The sequence below is a fragment of the Phyllostomus hastatus genome, unplaced genomic scaffold (assembly GCF_019186645.2).
Source record: "Phyllostomus hastatus isolate PE091 unplaced genomic scaffold, TTU_PhHast_1.1 phas_contig_348, whole genome shotgun sequence".
NCBI lineage: Eukaryota > Metazoa > Chordata > Mammalia > Chiroptera > Phyllostomidae > Phyllostomus > Phyllostomus hastatus.
The window spans coordinates 7,990,936-8,016,669 of NW_025333860.1; the positions used below are offsets into that span (position 1 = coordinate 7,990,936).

At 39.2% G+C, this 25,734-nt stretch overlaps 1 protein-coding gene across 1 annotated transcript; it reads right to left on the reverse strand.

Annotated features, from left to right (window-relative positions):
• Window positions 1-918: 918 nt before the first annotated feature.
• On the reverse strand, window positions 919-15,452 carry DTD2 (D-aminoacyl-tRNA deacylase 2). The gene is made up of 3 exons (XM_045841157.1): window positions 15,214-15,452; window positions 9,997-10,066; window positions 919-2,925 (listed from the first exon to the last, which is right to left on the reverse strand). The coding sequence occupies exons 1-3, from the start codon at window positions 15,322-15,324 to the stop codon at window positions 2,600-2,602; spliced, it is 507 nt and encodes a 168-aa protein (XP_045697113.1). The 5' UTR covers window positions 15,325-15,452; the 3' UTR covers window positions 919-2,599.
• Between the last annotated feature and the right edge of the window lie 10,282 nt (window positions 15,453-25,734).

Here is a 25,734-nt window from a genome sequence, read left to right on the forward strand (position 1 = left end):
GTCCTTCCAAAATTTCCCTTTTTTTAATGGCCATGTAGTATTCCATTGTATAAATGTACCACAGCTATTTTATCCACTCATCTACTCATGGTCACTTAGGCTGCTTCGAGATCTTGGTTATTGCAAATAACGCTGCGATGAACACAGGGATGCTAATGCATATATTCTTTCAAATTAGTGTTTCAGGTTTCTTCAGATATATCACCAGAAGTGGAATTGCCCAGTTAAAAGGCAGTTTGAGGTTTAATTTTTTTGAGAAAACTCTATATTTAGTTTTCCACAATGGCTGTACAGTCTGCATTCCCAGCAACAACACATGAGGGTTCTCTCTTCTCCACATCCTTGCCAGCACTTATTTGTTGATTTATTGATAGCCATTTTGACAAATGGTGTTAGGAAAATTGGACAGATACCATGCTAAAAAATAAAACCAGACCACCAACTTACACCATATACCAAAATAAAGTAAAGCTGGATTAAAGACTTAAATGTAAATTTTGAAACCATAAAAATCATAGAAGAAAACAGGCAGTAAAATTTCAGACCTTTCTCATAGCAATATTTTTGCTGATATATCTCTTTGGGTAAGGGAAATAAGGAAAAAAGAAACAAACAGAACTACATCAAACTAAAAAGTTTTCACACAGCAAAAGAAACCATCAACAAAATGAAAAGGGAACCCACTGAATGGGAGAACATATTTGCCAATGATATATCTGATAAGGGGTTAATTTTCAAAGTATATAAAGACCTTACACAACTTAACACCAAGAAGACAAACAACCCAATTAAGAACTGGGTAAAGGACCTGAAAAGACACTTCTCCAAAGAGGACATACAGGTAGCCAACAGACATATGAAAAAACGCTCAATGTCAGTAATCATCAGAGAGATGCAAATCAAAACCACAATAAGAAAAATCTTTTAATTTTTATTTTTAAAATTTTTATTTACTGACTTTAAAGAAAAAAAGAGAGAAATACTGACATGTTGCTCCACCTATCCATCCACTCACCTGTATGTGTCCTGACCAGGGATTGAACTTGCAACCTTGGCACATTGGCATGACATTCCAACCAACTGAGCTACCCGGCCAGGACAGAAAAATATCTTTTTAAATTATGTCAGAGGAGCTTGCAAAAAATGACTTTAACATTTTATTGATTCATTTATTATTTCATTTTCTTACACATCTTCTCCTGCCTTTGAAAAGTCTACTTGACTAGCTGTCTATCTTTTGTCACTGACTCATCTTGGGCTGTCATAACAAAATATTGTAAACAAGGTGGCTTAAACAGAAATTTATTTTCTCAGAGTTCTGGCGGAGTTTACAAGCTATAAGTTTGAGATCAAGGTGGCAGCAAGGTCAGTTCCTGGGAAGGGTTCTCTTCCTAGCTTGTAAATGGCCCCCTCCTCACTGTATCCTCACAGGGATCGGAGACAGTGAGCAAGCCCTCTGGTGTTTCTTCTTATGAGGATGCTAATCCCATTATGAAGGCTCCACTCCCATGACCTCATTAATCCTAATTACTTCCAAAGGGCCCCATCTCCAAATACCATCACACTGGGGACTTCAACATATAAATTTTGAGGTGGGGTGGGCAACAAGCAAGTTCACTAACAGAAAAAATTAAACTGTCTTCAAATCATTAAGTAGATAATATGAAAATGAACAAGTGAACTTTTTAAATAATTGCAGTAGAAAATCTTCCCTTTTTCTTCCCTTTACAGCTATCTAATTCAACAACAAGGGAACTTCCTAAAAAAATTACAATATAAACTAACACTAGTTTCTTGAAGCAGTAACTTTTAAAAGCGAAAGGCAGCTCTGGCTGAGTGGCTCAGTTGGTTGGAGCAGGAAAAATGGGGAAGACAAAATATGAGACATGCATTGTTTTGGTAAAAAACTGAGAAACAGAATATTAACCCATTGATATGTTAAACAAAAACAACTTTTAATACCTCATACCTGTTCCTATGTCAACTAAACATTCTTAAAGTAATTTTAAAACATTTGGATGTGCTTGGAAAGTAATATAATACACAGTAACATTTCCATACTACATTTTCATAGATGTTAAAAGGAATAATAAATTGCATAGTCTTTCATTCAAAATATAGAAAACTGAATAGTAAAAACAAAACTGACAAAACTACAATTGGTTTGTGCTAGATTTTCCCCAATTTTGTTATTTATATTACATACTACATAAATTTAAGGGTATAAGAAATATATTCTTCTTTTTCTGAAATGTATTTTTCTTGATTGCACCAAACTCTTTTCATTGCAAAATACTTAAAATAATACAGTTTTCTCAGAACATTTCCACAGTGATCATAAAGTGAATAGAAAGCATTTCTCAAAATTTCAAGTCAAAGTGTAAGGAAAAGCAGAATGATTGATGACTGAGGTCCAGGGTTCATGTGACTAGCAAGGTCATTCAATCAGCAGGCTGCAGAGTTATGAATGGGAGCCAGGATTTCTTGTCTAAAAGTGCTGCAGATCAGTTTATTCAAGAAGTGGGGGTTGTGGGGTGGAATCTAAGATAGTCCAGGTCATTTTATATCAGAAAACAGTTGTAGAAACCAACTTAATTTTTCAAAACTCAATCAGGTGTGTGAATGGTCCATTGGTATCCAGCTTCAACACTTGCCTGTTCCCGTAAGTGCCATGTTCCACCACCACTCCAGCTTCGGCACACTTGCTGTTAGCAGCTAATTCTTTTTCACACAGAGTCACAAATTGGGAATAAAGTTCTAACCCTTCTTCTTTTCCAGAGTTAGAGTGATACTGCATGTTTCTTCCTTTTACTTTCCCCCCAAGGGTGGCTTGAGGAATAATCAGAATGTTGCCAGGTAGATCCAATATAGAGACGTGCTTGCCATTTTCTGTTTCACTTAATTTCACATTTAACAGTGTATTAACTGGGTGGGGAAGAAAGGGAAAATGTTTTGAAATGAAAAACAAATGAGGAAAAAATAAAGAAAACCAACAATTTTCTAGTTAGAAGATCTCATACTTAAAAACCCAGTTTGTCAGCTCATGCTTTTTACCCAAAGTCTCTATTTAGATCTTAAAAACTGCTTCAGTAAGCTGAATGATCTAAGCATGAAATTAAGGCAAATTTCATGCAGAAAATGGCATAATGTTTTAAATGTGACGTGGCAGCTAGGACTGCCTAATGAGTAGTTCATCCAGAAAGGACCAAATGAACTGTCAACCAAAACCTGAAAATATTGTTACCCCAGGGGACACATGGGGAGATTTTGCCTTCTTGTTCCTTTTTACATTTCATAAGCAAAACCATTAGGAAAAGGACCGAGATAAATCCTCCTCACACCAAATTCTGCTTCATAACAAAGAATATTAAATAAAAATCTTAGTGCATTTATTATTTTAAACTTGGTTGCCTAGAGTTCTGAGACAAAGGTACCAGGTTCAATCCCATTATAAACCAGCTGGTTTTATAATTTTATCATCTCAAAGGCACTATTAATACAGAGAAATATAACCCATAGGAGAAGGGTAAAGGTGAAAGCAAGACTTACCAGAAATTCATTATTATGTGGGGGAAAATACTGGGACAATTGTAATAGCATAAACAATAAAACATTACAAAAATAAAAGCAGTAACTTTCATTCTGTAAGTAGACATCCCATCCAAACAAAAATGAACTTAGAGAACCTCAACCAATTTTTTTACTGTACTAGATTTTTATCTACATGTCCCTGATCTTGCCATGCTGCTGTCCCATTAGTTTGTATGACATGAAGGCAGAAGCCAAATTTTAGCACCTTACACATAACAGATGTTTGTTAGATTGAATTGAATCTACCTTTTTACGCATATTTTGTCAATGCCCAGTTTTGCACATGTATAGTAGGTACTCAGTAAATCTTGGTGAATTGAAAAAAAAAAAAAGAAATTCATTGTTACAATTGAAAAAGTAAATCCAAATGTTTAGAGCAACTGATATTATCTTCATAAACATACAATGGTGTTATTATTTTTATGGTACTTATGAAATTAATACTCATAGCTAAAACATGTCAAAATCACCGTAAATATTGATGTCTACCAAAAAATCTAGACTTAGAAAACCTTTGCATCTCAACATTAGCCATTTTCAAAACAATAATCAAAAGAAATGCCTAATATAAATAGCTTGAGGAAATTCCTACCTCTATCTATAATGTATAACTAGCTTCTGCTTGTAAACAATAGTCCTGAGAAAACAAATGGTAACATAAATTATATATACTTAAGACTCCTGCCCAATCATTAGGTTTGGAAAGGTAAACTTTCTGGTGGGGTAGTCAATGGTTTCAATTATCATAGTGTCTGTAAAAGTACAATAAGGATTCAGTATGGTTGCCCCACTCTACAAATCAGGGAATTAACCTGGTAAAACCTGCCAAGGGGACCATCCAATGGATTCCTGAGCTATGCACTATCAATTTTCACTTAACTAACATCTATTTGAAAATATCGAGTGTCCCACGTTCGATTCCCAGCCAGGGTACATGCCTGGGTTGCAGGCCATAACCCGCAGCAACTGCACATTGATGTTTCTCTCTGTCTATCTCCCTCCCTTCCCCTCTAAAAATAAACAAATAAAATCTTAAAAAAAAAAAAAAAGAAAATATCTCACCCTGGCTGGTGTGGCTCAGGTGAGTGCTGGCTTGAGAACCAAAGGGCCACCAGTTTGATTCCCAGTGAGGGTACATACCAGCGTTTTAGGCCAGGTCCCCAGTAGGGGGGCATGTGAGAGGCAATCACACAGTGATGTTTCTCTCCTTCCCTTCCCCATCTCTAAAAATAAATAAAAAAAATATTTTTAAAAATCTCTAATATTCTTTATTACAAATAGGACTTGGCTATATAGCCAGGAGTCCTTATTCATTGCTTCTAAGGACATAGTAATTCTCCAGAGCACTTCATGTCAGTGGAGCTCACGATCTAGCTATCCAAGCCTCAGGCCCGTAACAGAGTAGGGGGATAACTTTGGAATAACAGGCCAGAGCACAATTTATTATACAACTCCCTCTATAGGCTATGACTGTGAATTCAATTAATGCTGTTGGTATATAAATGTCAGTATGCAGAAGTAAATATAACATAAATACAAATCATCAATAAGTAGAATTAAAATGAGATAATGAATGAATGGCAGGCATGTTGGAAACTCCAAGATCCTAAGACAGGTTATCAATCAGGATTCTCAAATAATATATATGGGAAGTTAACTTCTGACAGATCCCTGGATCCTAGTCCAATTATACTGAAGATGAATTGAGGAAGATGCAGAACATCTCCATGTTAGCCATGCTATTTCAGACTTTATGGATAACTGGTTTTTAGGTTCCCAAGGGCACATGATTTGACTGGAAAAGATCTGAATCCACGTAATTAGTAATGAGGTGGGGTTTAAGAGAATCCCATCATACTGGCTTACTTTGCCTCCTGGAACAGAGGGAAATACAAGCAGATGCTATACGTAATAGATGTACTTATTTTGCTTATAACTGACACCAGCAGAATGTGATTCTTAAAGTCATAGTCCTTCACTGAGAAACATGATATATAAAGCTTTATGTTAGGCTATGCATTAAGAGGTAAAGCAAAACAGAAACAGAATCAGAATCATAGATACAGAGAATGTTTTGATGGTTGCCAGAGTGGACGGGGTGGTGACGGGCTGGGTGAAAGGGTAAAGGGATTAAGAAGTATAAGTTGGTAGTTACAGAATAGTCATGGGGAGGTAAAGTAGAGCACAGGGAAAAGAGTGGCCAGAGACCATACATGCATGACCTATGGACATGGACAACAGTGTAGGGCTTGCCTGAGGGACTGGGTGGGGACTGGGTGGAGGGGGAAAAAATTGGGACAACTGTAATAGCATAAACAATAAAATATAACTTTAAAAAAGAGAAAAAAGAGTTAAGGTGAACCTCCTCAGTGTTTTTAATTCACCACAATTTATACATGTATTTAAAGTGAACTCAGGAAGACAGTTTTGGAAGTACACTGGATTTAATTACTATCAAACACAATGCAGCTTATGTGGTTGGTTCATTTCATCTTATGATTGAGATCCATTTAAGAATATATAAAACAACTCAAGGGACTTCCTGCCAAGATGGAGGCATAGGTAGACACACTGTGCCTCCTTGCACAACCAAGATAGGGACAACAACAATTTAGAAACAGAATAACAACCAGAACTGACAGAAAACTGAACTGTATGGAAGTTGGACAACCAAGAAGTTGAAATAGACCTATTCATCCAGACCAGTAGGAGGGGCAGAGTCGGGCAGCCAGGCTTGGGTCACGGAGCAGAGAGCATTGGGACCAGGCGCATAAGGTATCTGGGATGCGCAAGACCACAGCTGGTGGATCCAGCGCATGCAAGTGGCGGCTGGCAGACCCCAGCCCAAGGGTGGCAACTGGCAGACCCAGTGAAGCAGGAATTGTGAAGCAAGGCACTGTGTGCAACCCAGGATCCCAACACTGGGATATAGAGCCTTAGGGCAATGATTGAAAACACCTGTGGGAGTTGAGGTGCAGGGAGAGACTCCCTTCTGCCTCACAGGAGAGATCCTTGGAAAGTCCCATGGAGCACACAAGCCCACCCACACAGGAATTGGCACCAGAGGGGCCCCGTTTGTTCGGGGGAAGTGGCGGAAGGGACTGAGGTCCGATGGACAGCAGAGCAAGCGCCATTGCTCCCTCTCGGACCTCGCCCCCACATACAATGTCACAACTCAGTAACTGGGGTGCCCCGCCCCAGTGAACACCTAAGGCTCTGCCCCTCATATATAACAGGTGTGACCAGACCAAAGGGGAAAAATAAAAAAAGATGGCTCAAACAGAATGAAAGCCCCACAATCAGTACTTTTAAGCAATTGAGAGATAGCCAACCTATCAGATGCATAGTTCAAAGCACTGGTGATCAGGATGCTCACAGAACTGGTTGATTTTGGTCACAAATTAGATGAACAAATGCAGGCTATGATAAGAGGAATGAAGGAAAATGCACAGGGAACCAATAGTGATGGGAAGGAAACTGGGACTCAAAACAATAGAGTGAACCAGAAAAAAGAAAGGAACAACCAAACAGAAAAGAATGAAGAAATAAGAATTCAAAAAAAATAAGAAGCTTAGGAACCTCCAGGACATCTTTAAACATTCCAACATCCGAATTATAGGGGTACCAGAGGGGAAGAGGACAAGCAACAAGTGGAAAAGTTATTTGAACAAATAATAAAGGAGAACTTCCCCATTCTGGCAAAGGAAATTGACTTCCAGGAAGTCCAGGAAGCTTGGAGTCCCAAAGAAGTTGGACCCAAGGAGGAACACACCAAGGCACATCATAATTACATTAGCCAAGGTAAAAATGAGGGAGAGAATCCTAGAAGCAGCAAGAGATAAGGAGACAGTTACCTACAAAGGAGTTCCCATCAGACTGTCAGCTGATTTCTCAAAAGAGACCTTACAGGCAAGAAGGGGCTGGAAAGAAGTATTCCAAGTCATGAAAGGCAAGGACCCACATCCCAGATTGCTCTATCCAACAAAGCTTTCATTGAGAATGGAAGGGCAGATAAAGTGCTTCTCAGATAAGGTCAAGTTAAAGGAGTTCATCATCACCAAGCCCTTATTATATGAAATGTTAAAGGGAATTATCTAAGAAAAAGAAGATAAAAAATATGGACAGCAAAATGACAGCAAACTCACAAGTATTAACAACCACACGTAAAACAAAACCAAAAGAAACTAAGCAAACAACTAGAATAGGAACAGACCCACAGAAATGGAGATCCCATGGAGGTTTAGCAAAAGGGGAGTAGGAGGAGGAGAGAGGGGGAAAAGATACAGAGAATAAGTAGCATAGATGGTAGGTAGAAAATAGACAGGAGGAGGGCAAGAATAGTATAGGAAATGTAGAAGCTAAAGAACTTATGACACATGGACATGAACTAAAGGGGGAAATGTGGGCGGGAGAGGGTGTGCAGGGTGGGGGGGATGTAGGGGGGTAATGGGATAACTGTAATAGCATAATCAATAAAATATATTAAAAAGAACTTAAGGAAGTCAATCTGAAATCACAATGATAAAGATTCTCTTTCTGTTATTGAAGGTTTCTACTAAACTGTTTTATGGTTAATACAGGTAGAATTTGAAGCAAAAATATTAACTCAGAAAAATGAACAGCATGTTCAATTTCAAAGCTTTAAGTGCTGATAAGTAATCCTATACACAGGAGCCCTCATTTCACTTTCTCTAAGCTCCCTATTATCCCCCAGATTCAAATTTTAAACCATTATAGTTACTTGCTTTCCCTCCTCACTTACCATAGGTCCCTTTTTAAGTCTATTTTTCATCCTTGGACAAATTGTCAAAGATGTTCCATGTCTCAGTATAACATTCTCTCTAGGAGTTTTAGCCTTTAGTCTATACTGTTCATTCATTCATTCATTTATTCACATTAGTATTTATTTTATGCTGGATTTACTCCTGGGCCATAAGCTTTTGTTTTTTGTTTCAGTTTCTTCTGGGATATTTTCTTCTGTGCAACCCCTTCTTCTGGTTTAGGACAATCTGCTTTTTTTTTAAGTAAGTGTGCTCTTAATTGCAGCAGGTCGGGTTCATGTGTAGGTTAATCTGCCCATGGGCTCTGTAAGGTCTATGCTCCATCTTGGGAGTTTTGTTCACCTGGATGTGCTCACCTGGACCAGAGAACCTATGTCTACATCCTTAAGTTCAGTTTCTCTCTGCATTTTAAAGCATGTGCAGCAAAAATTCAGCACTCTTTTTGGGCCACTGACCCTGTGTTAGGCCCCACTGTTTGGCCTGGGCACACCTACCACCTCCACTACTGTACTGACTGAATGGGACACACTGCTTCTTCATAGTGCAATCTTTCAGATATTTGGTGGCTTTTCGAATATGCCTATCTTTGATGGCCTGGGCAGTTTCATGAGTGCTCTTAAAGTGAACACGAAGATTTGAACCTCTTGTATTGCATGCTTTTGTGGGGTTTTTTGGGGTCAAGTGATAGCAAACCATTTTCAGAGGTCACCTGTGGCCACTTTCAGGAAGAGTAGTCTAAGCTGTTCTTCACTTGGCTATTTACCTTTGAGTTCCACTACTTGAAGCTCTTTTAGGTTATTTTCTGCATGATTCAACTACCCATTTGTCTAATTTATATCTTATTAGTCAAACTAATGGCTACTATCCTATATTGACCTATCCCCAATTTTATGGATAGAGACATTATTGTGGGCTTTTTGGGGGACATGATTATTATATCAAATACTGTCTTGAGACAGTTTATGATTTAATACGATATATCTGATACCTATGTAATCATCACAAGGAATATGCAATGAACTATCCAGTATACTGGAAAGCTGCAGACAGGTAAATTATTGTTCAAAGATGCTTTCTCTATCCCTGGATGAGGTGTGGATGTGATATCACTAAGCTTGGTTCAAGATTCAGGGGAACTTGAACCATATATATATATATACACACACACATTTCCTACAAAGAAATGTATAATGGGTTAATATAAATTCTTCCATAATAATGATCCAACTTGAACTGTCCAGATTGGAAGGGGCCTATATCTTATACATCCAGTGTCACCTACATGTCCCTGTTATGGACTCTGGGAGATAAGAAAACTATATCAAGAAATGCAGCATCTGTCTCCCTACGTGGCCACCTTGCTTCCAACAATTTTCTGTATCCTTGTCTGAATCTCAGTGTGTTGTGTGTGTATACACTCTTCTAAACCATTCTATAAGCCATCTGAAATGCTGCAGATGTTTTAAAAGAATTCTACTACACTTGTTTACTTTATATTTTGGAACAGGCAAACAGCTAAAGTCAACAACAGTACAGAGTTAAGTCATTTACAACTTACCCCTTCTGAACATTTATCTACTATTGCTACACATTCTCACTCAAAAAAGAAACATTGAACACATACCCATTTTGGGAAGAAGTTCCTTATCAGCTCCCTTGAAAAAGCACACGTAGATCACTAATCCTTTCTGAACCTGTGATAAATCACCACAGTAAACTCAGATTAGAAAAAAACTTCTATGTAGAGACACAAAAGTAAATGAATAAAATTTCACAACTGCTACAGATGCAAAGGTTAAAGGCAAAGGAAGAGAGTTAAGTTTTTACAATACTGATTTCTTAAATATGTGTGAAAAAAGTATTTTTCAATATTCAATCTCCTCAATTATCATTTCTTTAAAAAATTAAGTTTAAAATACCGCCAACAGCAGGGAAGGCCACAGGTTTTACCTTCAAACATTTACTTCTAGTCAGTATCTTTAGACTGTGAACTAGCTTCCTTCCCTCCTCGTAGGAAGGCTGACAGACAGAAACATTTACTCTGCAGGGCCCCATTTACTCAACACCAAATGACTTCACATTATAGCTCATGTGGCTGAAGAACTATCACTATTCCTCCTGATTCATTTACTTGCAGGTCATGAAAACAAAAGGTTTGATTTTATTTCAAGAAATCTTCCAATTATTTTCTGTTATTGTCAATGCTTTAAATAAACATATTTATTAGGCCTTGGAAATTGCATTTATGATACTAAGTTCAACATGACAAGGGTGTCTATAACTGAGAATGTAAGCTTATTTACTTTATATAGTGACTTGGGTATTTCTTTATTAGCTCCTGTAGGATAGAGACTATATGGAAAAAAGACACTTGATAAATGAGTTTGATTTTGCTTAGTAAATCATTAAGTTTTTTAATACTGCTGATTAACCCTTTTGAGTCCAAGAGCTATTATGAAGATTAAATGAGTGAATACTTGTAAGGAGCTTAAAATAGTTCCTGCTTCATAGTAAGAGCTATATATGTGTTCATTAAATGAGTATGTAAAAATGAACTTAAGGTCTGGAACACAATTTATTTTATATTTTAATTCCCAAAACACTTTGTAGACTATTTATATATACACAATAAGAACTTATTTTACCTGTTGATTGGATTTAAGTTTTACTATATCTTATAGGATCTATATGTTACCTACGTTGTGTTTTATGTAAATATAACTGCAGTTCTGCTCTCACCCCTGATTTACCTGGAACAGAAGTAATTTTTAAAAAGTGCAAATGTGCTTCTGGAACAGGCAACAGCTTCCAGTGCACACTCATAACAAGGAGCTGGCAGGCTGAATGACAGTATCCACACCTCTGACCCAGGCTCTCCCCCGGGATTGCTTCAATAGGGCCAAAATCTCAGGCATATTTGTATTTGAGCACTTGCAGTATCAGAATTAAATATCTAATTATTTGCAGAAATAGACACCTGTTCTTTCCACTCCCCACAATACCTCCTCATAAGGGTAATATTTTCTTTTAGTTTATTCCAGTAACAGGTCTTAAATTGACCCTCTTCAAATCCCCCTCTTCATGTCAGAATCACTTTCCTTTGTAGCTTCTTTTGGTGTAAAACACATCAAATATATAGAAAAGTACAGATAATTCTCACTGTAGCTTAAAAAATCACCCCCCAAAAAGAAAAACATTAGCCTGTAACAGCAAAGCTCTAAATCAGTGATTTTTAACTATTTTCATCTCATGGCACACAAAAAACTACTAAAATTCTGCCCCATACCAAAAAATACATTTTCTGCCAATGTGACATTTAAAAAAAGGTATAATTTTGATTCATTCACACCAGATGGCTATTGTTGTGTTGGCTGTTGTCATTTTTTTATTTGATCATCTAAGAGAAAAGAGGTCAGTACACCTGACTAAATAGTCAGGTACTGCATATTGTGAAAGGTCTTGCAGCACACTGGCTGAAAACTGCTCCTCTAAATGAAGGAAAGTAAAACACAAAAAATAACTTTCAAATCTCTGACAATTAAAACAAGTTAAATTAGAACTCTTGATAATAGAACAGGGGAGAGGATGCTTGAGAAAGAGAATTTACTTTCTATCTCTTTATGCTAATTTAATCATGTGTTAAGAGTGAAAAACAGAGCTTTAAAATAGCTTTTTTTAAAAAAATATTTTTACAGATGCTTACAGTTGTCCCATTTTTCTCTGCTTTATTCCCTTCTAACCTGTACCACTCCATCATAATTCCCCCACCTTAGTTCATGTCCATGGGTGGTACAGATAAGTTCTTTGGCTTGTCCATTTCGATACTATTCTTAACCTCCCCCTGTCTACTTTCTACCTACCATCTATGCTACTTATTCCATCTACCTTTTCTTCTCTTCTTCCCCATCCCTTTCCCTGCTGATAAGCCTCCATGTGATCTCTATTTCTGTGAATTTGTTCCTACTCTAGTTGTTTGCTTAGTTTTTTTTTTTTTTTTAGGTTTTGTTAATAGTTGTGAGTTTGTTGTCATTTTACTGTTCATAGTTTTGATCTTCTTTTTCTTAGATAAGTCCCTTTAACATTTCATATAATAAGGGCTTGGTGATGATGAACTCATTTAACTTGACCTTATCTGAGAAGCACTTTATCTGCCCTTCCATTCTAAATGAAAGCTTTGTTGGATAGAGCAATCTGGGATGTGGGTCCTTGCCTTTAATGACTTGGAAGACTCCTTTCCATCCCCTTCTTGCCCGTAAGGTCTCTTTTGAGAAATCAGCTGACAGTCTGATGGGAACTCCTTTGTAGGTAACTGTCTCCTTTTCTCTTGCTGCTTTTAAGATTCTCTCCTTATCTTTAATCTTGGCTAATATAATTATGATATGCCTGGATGTGGGGTTCCTTGGGTCCAACCTTTTGGGACTCTCTGAGCTTCCTGGATGTCCTGGAAGTCTATTTTCTTTACCAGATTGGGGATGTTTTCCTTCATTATTTTCAATGTCTTGCTCTTCCTCTTCTCCTTCTGGTACCCCTATAATTCAGATGTTGGAACATTTAAAGATGTCCTGGAGGTTCCTAAGCCTCTCCTCATTTTTTGAATTTTTGTTTTTTCATTCTGTTCTGGTTGAATGTTTTTCTTCCTTCTCTTCTAAACTGTTGGTTTGAATTCTGGTTTCCTTCCTGTCACTGTTGGTTCCCTGTACATTTTCCCTTCACTTTTTCCTCTATTTTGTGACCATACTCAACCATTTCTGTGAGCAGTCTGATTACCAGTGTTTTGAACTCTGCATCTGATAGATGAAGAGATAGGTTGGCTAACTCTTCATTGCTTAGTTCTATTTTTTTCTGGAGCTTTGATCTGTTCTTTCATTTGAGCCATATATTTTTTTGTCTCTGCATGCCTGTTACATAGTAAGGGGCAGAGCCTTAGGTGTTTGCCAGGGTGAGGAAACCCACCTTGCTTCATTGTGGCATTGTATGTGGGGGAGGGGTTTGAGAGGGAACAATGCCACTTGCTTAGCTCTTTGCCAGCTTTCAGTCACTTCCTGCACTACCTGAAAGCAAATTAGGCCCTTCTGGTGCTGATTCCTGGGTCGGTGGTTTTGTGTACATTCTAGGATGCTGTGGGTGTCTATAACGATCTCTTCTGTGAGGCTGGGAGCTTCTCCCACTGCCTCAACCTCCACAGGTTTTTTTAGTCAGAAGTTTTGAGGCTTTATTTCCCTGCGCCGGGACCCTGGGTTGTGTGGTCTGTCTCTCTCCCAGTCGTACCTCCCAGTTTATCTGCACACAAATGTGGGACCACCCACTCTGCCAGCCATTGCCTCGCCCAGTTCACCAGCCGTTGCCTTGCCATGAGTCCTCTCCACCTCTCCTACCAGTATGAGTGAATGTTTCTTAACTCCTTGGTTGTCAGACTTCCACACAGTTCAACTTTTTGGCAGTTCTAGTTATTTTCTGTTTTTAAATTTGTTGTCCTTCTTTTGGTTGTGTGAGAAGGCAAAGTATATCTACCTACACCTCCATCTTGGCTGGAAATACTCTAAAATAGCTTTTAAAATTATAAATGAAGATTGATAGTTTGAAAGCCTGCTTAAATGTTTGTGACTTTGCATTGAGGAGATGTGGCATGAAGAGTATAAAAAGATAAAGAAGCACGGAAGAAATCGAAAGGATTAACAAGTTCGGGATTTGCTGTCCCATGAGGCAACTATAAAAATAGGCAGTTCTGTAGATAAGATGGCAAATATAGGAAGAATAAAATTTCAACATAAGGAAGAGGAATCAAGATCTCAAAAAAGGCTATTAAGAAAAAAAGAAATGTGAGTTTTTCATAAAGAAAAGGGGAAAGGGAAATAAAGGTATGTTTATGCTTTTATTTCCAAGTTAGCAGAGGGTAAGAGATTCTGGTATAAGAATAATCACCCACATCGTAGTTTATGGATAGTATTTAAAATAATGACTATACTGTTAAGGAATGTTAGATCTGGGACCAAATTATGCAGGTAAGATGAGTATATGTGATGCTCCTACATTCACTAGGACTTCCAAAAGTCTTAATTATGAACTAACATTTGTCCTCCTTTCATCTTACTCCAGAAATAAGTCAGGGGCCTCAAATAACATCTTATTTGTTTTTGCAAAAGTGGGGGTAGGCTTTCTCAAAAAGGCAAATACGCAAGTAGAAGGAAATCATATTGGTGTAAATGTTTTAAATTCTTTGGAGGAAATGTGTTCTATAACGCAACATTATTGTAACAGTGGCCTTGGTTTCTATTTGGAAATAAGTCAAACTTTTAAAAGTTCCTTGACAAAAGAATTGTTTCTTGGAAAAATCTCATTTCTCTGCTGACCCAGGTGCAGACAACCTTAACCGGGAAATCAAGTCAAAACAGAGTTGACCATTAGTAATAAATCAACCCACTAGCTTGACCCAAGCACAGCAAGCGAAGGGCATGGCATGGCCTTTAGGTTCTTTTAAGCGAGAGATCTGAGACAATTAGGTCTAAAGTCTGCCGAGCTCCGGCAAGCAGGTAGTGAGAGGAAGTTCAAATTTCCGAGTTGCTAAGCAGGGACCTGCTCCTTCTCTGGAGGAATAAATCAGAGGGAAGAAGGAGTGAGGCTGGTGGGGCAGGGCTGAGACAAAGACGTGCAGGCCATTGTGGGCAGCTTTGGGCAGACTGGCCAGAAGTCCCGTGCCACCCACAGCGCGTGCTGAGTGCCACGCAACCAGCTCCGAGGACTACGCGAGGAAGCGGGGTGGAGGGAGGAACAGGTCATCCAACCGACGCGGAAAGAACCGCCACTACGCCGGCGGGTGAGTGGAGCGAAGAGATGACGTTACCTCCACCCACTGGGCCGCGGAGTCCCCCTCGGCAGGACGCACTTGCAGCCGGGCGTGCAGGCACTGCTGCAAGAGCGCTCGGGCCTGAGGTGTCGGGCCGCATTCAGCCATGGCTCAGGTCCCCCGGTAATCTCACGCGTTCAGGCCAAACTTCAGGCGCGACGTGTCCTCAGAGCGGAGAAGACGGCGCACCACCAGGCGGAGGGACTTTCTTGTCGTTCGTTGCCCCGCCCTCTGAGGGCGGGGCCTCTGCTCGGCTTTCAGGTGACTAATGTGCGGTTTTCTAAGACAACTTACTAACCCTCAGCAGAGCCTACCTACCTTTGTAGTAGGTGCTTAGTGTGTATTTTTAAACGAGTGAGAAGTCTTACCGGATCTGCTTCCTACACAGCTTTTAAAGAAACATTTTTCGGCTCAGAAAGCTTGAATTTCCTGACTGAAAATTTTTAAATCTGCTTTAATATTCTGCCCATTATAAGGATATGTAGATAGAATTAATCAACCAAATCACACAATGTAAGCAGAGATGAAATTACAAGCTATAACTCTTTCAAATTTGTTCTTACCCCAAACATGAAACAATGCTACCTCCTCTGTCAGGAATGCTGTAAATTATTTTGATCCCATAGTTGTGGAATGGTTATGGAATGTTATGTGAATACACATTGGACCTCAATCCTTTAGAAAACACCCTTGCTAAAAATACTCTTATCCAAGAAAGTGTGTGGTTGTTAACTTTTAAACCTGCTACTAATACAAAAAATAAAATGACATTGACATATTCATAGGCACACAGTGGTGTTAAATTCTGTGATGTGCTTCTTTTAAGTAGATAATAGAATGTAAATAAAATTACACAGGGATTTGATTTTGTTTCCCACACATCATATTCTTTGATCAACGATCAGAGTGGCATCATTTCTCTATGGGGTTAGAGGGTTTAGATGAGGGATAATAGTGTTACCCACATGGCACTACCCAGGTCATCCATTTGGGCTGTTGGCACAATATGCCTATACATTGGGGTCTGTTTTAGAAGATGACATCACTGACAGTGTTGCTATCATACAAAGTAGTGTGACTGAAGAAAATAATCCATGCATAATTAATGGTCCTTTCTACATAAAATTGAAGCTGTTCGTTTGCTGGTTATTTTGCAGCTGCTGTACACTTTTTGTAAAAACAAAAAGCATGATCTCATATTATCTCTGCTGCATTGCAGGCACTAATATTTGTAAACCTTTGTTGATATTTGTAAAGCACAGGCGAGTTGTATTGTCTGCACCTATATGTCATTACTGTAACTATTGAGTCTTTTTTCTTTTTCACTCCCAGGCTCAAGTTTTACAGGGCAGGCAGGACCTTTGACATGCAGGCCCTTAGCCTTGACTTAAAATAAAAGAGAACTTTGATGTCCGTTTGTATATGGTGCAGGAGTTAGGCAGTTGTTTTGAAAATAGGGTGGGAAATCTTTCCTGTGAATAGATAGAGTCTGGTTGATAATGGTTAGTGTCTTAAAGATCACCAATTACTTTAAACATTCCTTCCTGTTGGGCAGGGATCTCCTGGACAGTAGGTAGTACAGCAATAGTTTGTGGCTCACTTGTTCTTCCCTTCTAACTGCAGAGGGCAGTACAGAGTAAGCACCAGAGAGAAAGTAGAATTCCTTTCTGTATTTATTTTTTAAACATTACGCCTCACTCCGCAAAAGAATTTAAGAAGGCAAAACAGACATGCACTAAAATAGTAAAATGTTAGGAATAAACAAAGTAGAATTTTGTCAATAAATCCCAATGGGAGAAATTAAAAACAAGTAAGATTGGTTCTCTCTAGAGTTCTGAGATGAAATAGTATGTAGCAAAGTTTTCACAGAAACATAACTTTAATTTTTGTTAAAAAACATTGTTTGTCATATGTAATGTTGTTATGGAGCATGTTGTACACTTTCCTTTAAGTTAGAAGTGAAAGGCAAACCATAGCATTAAGGAAGGAAGAAGTGGTTCACTGGAATATAGAGTTTTGTCTCTCCAGTATATGAGGACTCACTGTCTGGGTAGAAATAGTTCTCTCAGCTGTACAATGATGACAGGGGACCATATGTATAGTGGGTTGCTTATGAATACATTCTAGGCCCTCTGAGATGGTACAACAACTTATTTAGAGTTGTTTTAAGTTGTTTAATTAATTCAATTTGACTGTCCCAAATTTTAACATTCAAAAGTGTTTCACAAATATGAAAAAATTGAGAACCACTTCTAAAAGATCCTTTATAATTATTGCTAGGCTTCCTGGTTGTAAAGCAGAAAGGAAAGAGAAAGGAACCATGTTCTGTTTCATAATCCTCAGAATAAGCAGAGCTTTTCCTAAGATTTAGCTCTAAAAGGAGCCTCTTACCTGCGACCTTATATAAGGGTATGCTAATCTGTAGAAGTGCCACTGGAAGAGGTAGATGTTTCATTTTAGGGAAGGCTGGAAGAACTTTAGCCCCTCACTTCAAAGCGCAGAGATTTATTTTTTCACTGCTTATGGGGAGATCAAATTCTGAGAAATTGGTTCATACTAATTAAAATGCACACGTATTGGGGTAGAACTAGAATACTAAGTTATTCATTTGTAATTAAGAAATGTCACTGTGATTAGAGTAGAAATTCTCACCTTGATCAGTACATTTTCCCCTGTAGTCAAGCATGGGATACTAGATCATATTTAGAAATCTCTTTACTGATTTACTGTGAGAGAGAGTCACTCTTTTACAAGGCGTCTGAACTAAGGTGTGAAAGACCCATGTGACTCCTGGCTTCAAGACACTTGCCACATGCACTAAGGCTGAAGAAAAAGTAAACAAACAGATTTAAATAACAGCCTACAGGCAAATGCTCCAAACCACAACAAAATATTTTGTCATGGAGTCTTCTTTTACAGAGGCAGATACTGAAGCCACAAGGGTTAATCAAGCTGGAGCCCCTTCAAATGGAAATATGAGTCCTCTGAACATGACAGTTCCCACCTAAGAGCTGAGTCTGTCTTTAACGTGAATAGTTTGTACAATGAGGTAGGGGGTGGAATTTAGTTTGGAACTTTGAATTGGTTGTTCTTTTGTTCAATTTGCTTTCATAAATTCTTATTTTATTACTGCACCATTTGCTGGTGTGTTGCTGAGGTAACATACCATAGCAAGGACTTTTTACTCTAAAGCAATGATGTATATTTTTGGCAGTCTATAGGACTTCTCAGGCCAGACTGATTAATTATCTTGATCTTTGGGTTATTTTTCAGTTCCTAGTATTGTGATAACTTAGCAAAGCATTGCATAACCTTTTAAATATTTGTCTACTTCCGTTGGCTGTTTTGGCAAGTTAGGCCATCTTGTTGTAAGGGCTTTTTATAATTTTGATGCCTGCATGCTTTGTAAGTAAAAATTGTGAAATATATTATTTTATTTTTAAAATATGTTTTATTGATTATGCTATTACAGTTGTCCCATTCCCCCCCCCACTTTATTCCCCTCCACCCTGCACCCCCTCCCACCAGCATTCCCCTGCTTTGCTTCACGTCCATGCATCATATATATAAGTTCTTTGGCTTCTACATTTCCTATCCTATTCTTAACCTCCCTTTGCCTATTTTCTACCTACCATTTATGCTACTTATTCTCTGTACACCTTCCCCCTCTCTCCCCCACTCACTCCCCCACTGATAACCCTCCATGTGATCTCCATTTCTGTGATTCTGTTCCTATTCTAGTTGTTTGCTTAGTTTGTTTTTGTTTTAGGTTTGGTTGTTAATAACTGTGAGTTTGTTGTTATTTAACTGTTCATAGTTTTGATCTTCTTTTTCTTAGATAAGTCCCTTTAACATTTCATATAGTAAAGGCTTGGTGATGATGAACTCTTTTAATTTGATTTTATCTGGGAACTACTTTATCTGCCCTTCCATTCTAAATGATAGCTTTGCTGGATAGAATAATCTTGGATGTAGATCCTTGCCTTTCATGACTTGGAATACTTCTTTCCAGCCCCTTCTTGCCTGCAAGATTTGTTTTGAGAAATCAGCTGACAGTCTTATGGGAACTCCTTTCGAGATAACTGTCTCCTTTTCTCTTGCTGCTTTTAAGATTCTCTCCTTTCTTTAATCTGGGCTAATGTAACTATGATGCTCCTTGGTGTGTTCCTCCTTGGGTCCAACTTTTTGGGACTCTCTGAGCTTCCTGGATGTCCTGGAAGTCTATTTCCTTTATCAGATTGGAGATGTTCTCCTTCACTGTTTTCAAATATGTTTTCGATTTCTTGCTCTTCTTCTTCTCATCCTGGCAATCTTATGATTTGGATGTTGGAACATTTAAAGATGTCCTGGAAGTTCCTAAGCCTCTCCTCATTTTTTTGAATTCTTGTTTCTTCATTCTGTTCTGGTTGAATGTTTGCTTCTTCCTTCTGGTTCAAACCATTGATTTGAGTCCCAGTTTCCTTCCCATCACTGTTGGTTCCCTGTACATTTTCCTTTATTTCACTTTTCATACCCTTCATTTTTTCATCTCTTTTGCGGCTATATTCAACCAATTCTGTGGGCATCCTGATTACCAGTGTTTTGAATTGTACATCTGATAGGTGGGCTATCTCTTTGTCCCGTAGTTGTATTTTTCCTGAAGCTTTGATCTGTTCTTTCATTTGGTCCATTTTTTTCCTCTCAGCATGCCTGTTATGTAGTGAGGGGCGGAGCCTTAGGTATTCACCAGGGCATGACAACCCACGCTGCTGCGTTGTGATGCTGTATGTGGGGGAGGGGTTCAAGAGGGAACAATGCCACTTGCTCCACCCTCTGCCAGAATTCAGTCACTTCCCCTACTACCCACAAGCAAATTAGGCCCTTTTGGTGCTGATTCCTGTGTGGATGGGTTTGTGTACATTCTAGGGCCCTGTGGGTCTCTCCAATGAACTCTCCTGTGAGGCTGGGAGTTGCTCCCACTGCTGCCTCAATTCCCACTGGTGTTTCCAATCAGAAGTTTGAGGCTTTATTTCCCTGCACTTGAACTCTGGGTTGCCTTGTCTGTCTTGTTCCCCAGTTGTTCCTCCCAGTTTATCTGCACATGAATGTGGGAAAGCCCAACACACCATCTGCCACCCCGCCTTGTCTGCCAGCCACTGCCTTTCCTTGAGTCCTCTCCACTGGGCTGCCTGTCTCCACCCCTCCTACTGGTCTGGATGAATATTTCCTCTTTAACTCCTTGGTGGTAAGACTTCCACACAGTTCTATTTTGTGTGAGTTCTGGTTGTTTTTAAATTTGTTGTTGTGTGAGGAGAAACAGTGTGTCTACCTATGCTTCCATCTTGGCTGGAAGTCAAAATTGTGAAATATTTTAAAGTGGGCAAAAGATTTCTAGATATTCTTTTCATGGAATGCTAATGCCTCTGGAGATTACCTGGTCATATAGGGCTACAAGGATTTGTCTTTGACTAGGCTGCCTTACAACTCTGTAGAGATAGAAGTTAACTTTTTTTTAACACTGATAGTAAGCATATTGTTCCTGTTCATAAAAAATGTAAAATTTGATGATTACCTAGTGCATATTGATTGCAACTTTTTTAAAAAGGATTTTATTTACTTATTTTTAGAGAGAGGGTAAGGTGTTGGGAACCGCCCTGACTGGTATCAGAGGCTGAAACCCCCGCCAAGCTAAGGCTAAGGGAACGCCCTTGGAACCATAAGCCAGCAAGGAGACAAAAGCTTATCTCTCTGGCAGGAATGCTGCTTCTGCTGCTTTATTCATGACTGAACCCCCAAAAGCTTGGTCGGTTAGCCAAAGACGGGTAAGATTCCCCACGGGGGGAACGACCTAAGCCAGGCACGATCACTTTGGGAGGCCCCCTGAAAGAAGGACTTGGGGGGCTGCAGCAAAAGGGGGTGATGGACCCTCGCTCCTCGGCTTTGACATAGCCTGAGTTCTCAGCTCTGGGAGAAAATCTCCTTATCTCTTGGTTACCTAGTTCCCTTGCTCCACCTAAGCCTGAAACAATGACAGGGTAGTACAGCTCAGGTACTGAGAAGTGCGGATTTCCCGGGGTGATCAGGCCTAAGAAAGAATATGTAAATTACTGTGAAACCTTCTTTGTTTGGAATGCTCTCAGTTGAATGAGAAGGGTCTTAGGAGGAAGTTAGTTTGTTCCTCAGTCTTACAGCTCTTTGACCCCGACTCAATAGACCGGCAGAGTTCTTTGTTTTCTATAGTTCCTTACTTCCCCTAATGAGTACTGTACTTTACCTGAATTATTATGCAAAATGAGCCTAATAAAAGCAGGTATGGACGGTAAATCAGCGCGCTCCCCACTAGGGGGGGTGGCCATTCCGTCCCTACTTCCCCACAGAAACTAGTTTGTCTCTGTGCATGTTTTTTCTTGCGTGTTTATCGTCGAGCCATCCACAGTGTTCCGTGGTCACTGCTGGCCGGTGACCCATGTGCAACAGCAAGGAAGAGAGAAAGAGAGGGAAAAGAACATCAATGTGTGGTTCCCTCCCACTTGCCCTTCACTGGGGACCTGGCCTGCACCCCAGGCATGTGTCCTGACTGGGAATTGAACTGGCAACCCTTTGGTTTGTAGTCTGGTGCTCAGTCCATTGAGTCACACTAACCAGGGCATGACTTTTGAATTCATTTGTAAATTCATTTCAGCCTTCCTTAATTGACTATAAATGTATAGCACCTTGAGTTCTCTCTTTCTCTCTCTTTAAATAAATTCTAGGATAGATTTAGATTTACAGAAAAGTTACAAAGATAGTACAGAGAGTAGAGTTTCCATATACCCCTCACCCAATTTCTCCTATTATTAACATCTCAAATTCCTCTGGAATGTATTTATCACAATAAGGAACCCCCATAGTTACAATAATTAAACCCTATACTTTATTCAGATCTCATTCGTTTTTCTCTAAATTCTTTTTCTGGATCCCATTGTATTTAGTAATCATGTTTCCTTAGACTATAATAGTTTCTCAGACATTCCTTCTTTTTAATGATCTTGACAGTTTTGAGGATTATTGGTCAGTTATATTGCAGGATGCTCCCCTATTGGAATTTGATGTTTCCCTCATGATTAGCCTGAAGGGAGTAGCCAGACTCTCTCTTTAGAAAGAGTCTCAAATCCAGAGGTAAAGACTTGTATAGACCCTTAAGAGAAGGCATTGAATCTCTTCTTGGCCTTTTGGCTAAGATCAAGTGAAGAGAAGGCACTGACATGCCAAGAAGCATGGCCAACTCCAGGGGACCCTTTAGGAAGGGAGCTAGGGAAATAAATAACTGACACCATTTTTTATCTTACTTCCATTTCCTGCCAGAGCTCCGCATTGGCAAACCCAACCAGAAACCAGGAAACATACTCCAGCTGACAGGGCAGAAAGCAGGGTGAAGAATGCTTAAATGTGGACCTGGAAGACAAACAAAAATTATCTGGCACACTAACTGAAGAAGTCGTGAAGGTCACAATGGAGACTTCTTTGTCATCTTTTTGTTGGGAGATGGTAGCTGGGAAGACAGAGAGAGGTAGCTGCAGTTAACATTTCTAATGGAAATCCTCAATTTCTCCAAAAGTTTAGAGAGGCAAAGTTTGACTTAGTGAATTATCAGTGTAAGATGAGTCAAGGTCCTTTTGGTCACTGAGGATATGGCAAGACATCAAAAGAGAATGGTTGATGGGATTCTAGCAGTAGTGAAAAGGTCCCTACACAGTTCACCTTGCCTGGCAGGAAAGGGTGGAGCCACTGACTTCCCAGGGACTTGCAGACTGGAATAAGAAGCATGTTAGGGGGCTGCTAGGGACCTAAGTCCTTACAGCTCTCCTGGAATCTTTTGGACTATGGGGGACGAGACTTGAAATTGGATTTCATTTGATACAGAAAAACAGAATAAATTATTTTAATTGTCTTCAAGAGTTGTAACTAAGTTCATCCTGACTCCAGCAGGGTGTAAATAAATAGAGATTTCAATAATAAATTATTCATATATACCTCACTCTTCAATTTTTTTGCTTGAGATGGAAAAGGAAAAGCAGTATTATCAGGTGATAGCCTCCTGATTGTTTGCTCTTTTTGGCAAGTAAAGCAAAAGAAATACAGTAGCTGATCAGCATGCTTAAAGAAGGACATTCTAAAGAATGTCCAGAATTAATTAAAAATGGCATGCATGTATTTACCCAATTGTTTATAAACATTTATGAACCATGCCAGACACAGAGCCAGGTGCTGGAAATATATGAGGAACAAGATGCTGTTGTTACTCTCAGGGAGCTCAGAATTTAGTGAAGAGACAAGGAAAACAATGAGAAGCATTAGCAAAACAATTTCTTTTTCCACCATTGTGATTTTTACCTTCCTGTAGCAGAGGTGTCCTGCAGGCCACATGCATCCCAGGATGGCTATGAATGCAGCCCAACACAAAATCATAAACTTACTTAAAACATTATGTGATTTTTTGTGATTACGTGTTGCAGTGTATTTAATGTGTGGCCCAAGACAACTCTTCTTCTTCCAGGGTGGCCCAGAGACTCTAAAAGGTTGAACACCCCTGCAGAAAAAGGACAGGAGTTGGAAGGGGAGCCACCTCTTGGAAAGCCTGAACTAACTAAACAGATGACTGCCTTTCACTGGAGAAAAGAGATCTGTGGTCCAAACCAGATCTTCAGGTTTGGACCACATTAAGGCATTTTTTTTTCTTAGTCACCAGCTGACTCTCTCTTCGTAATATGGTATTTTTTGGACCATAAGACAAACCTAAGTTTTAGAGGAGGAAAATAGGAAAAAAATTTTTGAAGAAAAAAATGTGGTAAAATATTTAATAACATAAATAACATAATATTTCACCAATGTAAATATAAAGATACATTTGGACTATAAGATGCACCCCTTTTCCTCCCAAATTTGGGGGGAAAGGGGGGTGCATCTTATAGTCTGAAAAATATGGTACCTCTGTGTTTTTCTCTTGTATTACACTTCCCCTTACAGTAAGTCCTCCCTTAACATTGTCGATAGGTTCTGTGACTTCATTGTCAATAGGTTTGCTTCAAGCAAAACAATGTTTGAAGAAACCAATTTCACCATGAGCTAATTGACATAAATAAGAGTTCAATTCCAATGGCATCTCATCAATGTTATAATGAAATGATGTTGAATGAAATGATGTTATTATAGGACCTGCTGTACACATATTAAGCTGTCTTCAGGGTCTCCAAAATTCACTTGAGGCCTGACCTCCAACTCAGCGAAGGTTTCCTTGCTCTAGGCCACAATCCAAAGTAATATCCTAAATACTGTATTTAGCTGCACTCTGCTGGGTGTGAAGCTGATTAAAGTAATTCCCATTAACTTGTGAATGAAACTTAACCATCTTAAAAGGTCTATTTGCATTTTAATAGCAGTCCCTTAACACAAATTAATCTCTAATTGGTAGAATGTGTGAGAGTTACTTTTTGTGGGAAGAAGGAAAGGGAATTACTCCTTAATTCTCTAAGTTTAAAATAGTTGCTGTGCTCAAAGTCTTTGGATTCTCACCTCCCAGGCACTCCTCACACAATGCAATTTTGCTTCTCTTGCAAAAGCTAATCACTCAGAAAAGCTTGTTTAAATTCAATGGACACCATCTTTTGAATAGCTTTTATATTTGGGGAAATTCCCACATTGTGAGTATCCTTTTTCTTCCCACGTAGAAATCAGACCTCAGTTCCCCAGGCCCCTTTGCAGCTAGGGTGCTGGCATGCTTGTTAGAGACCCTCATGCAAAATTACACTTGCTAGAGAGCGATGTGAATAAACAAGCTATGCAGGGAGCTTCCATTTTCCTGATGTTGGTGCTGGCAGAGCTTTTAGACACAGGAGGGTTTAAGACCTGATGTGGAAGTGGCATTGGTGGCAGTAGCAGTGGCATAAAACCAAATCACTGGGATTTTGGGTTCAGTGGCAGCAACAGCCGTGGTTGGTACCATTTATTAAAATAGGGAACAACAGTGACAGATTCCTGATCTAGACAGTTTTGAGGCATGTCTAGGGCACTGTTCCTGGGACTGTAGCCTAGAATGCTTGTCCAGCCATCCTAATAATTCTGTGAACTACTTAATTTCCTTTAATAAATCAGTTTTTTGTTAAGCCAGCCAGAATGAAATCTGTTTACAACCAAGTCTTCTAATTGATAGTCCTCCTAAACATTCCCTTCTTCCTTCACTTCAGAACCAACAGAATTTACAGGACAAGACTCTCTGTTTTTCTCTATCTCCACTTCTATGTTCTTAGTTCAGGCCACACCACCTGTTTAACTGCATGACTGCAGCACTATCCAATTTGATCACTCACCCCTAGTTTTGACCTCTCCGTGATAGCAGCCAGAGTGATCTTTCTAAAATACAATTTTAATTCTATGACTCTGGCTTAGACCTTTCAGTGGCTCCCTAATGGCCTCAGTCTAGAGTCTAGGATTAAGTCCAAACTCCTTAGCAGGGGCTTTTGGAATCTGGGCCTGGCTGACTTTTCTAGCTCATCTTGGTTA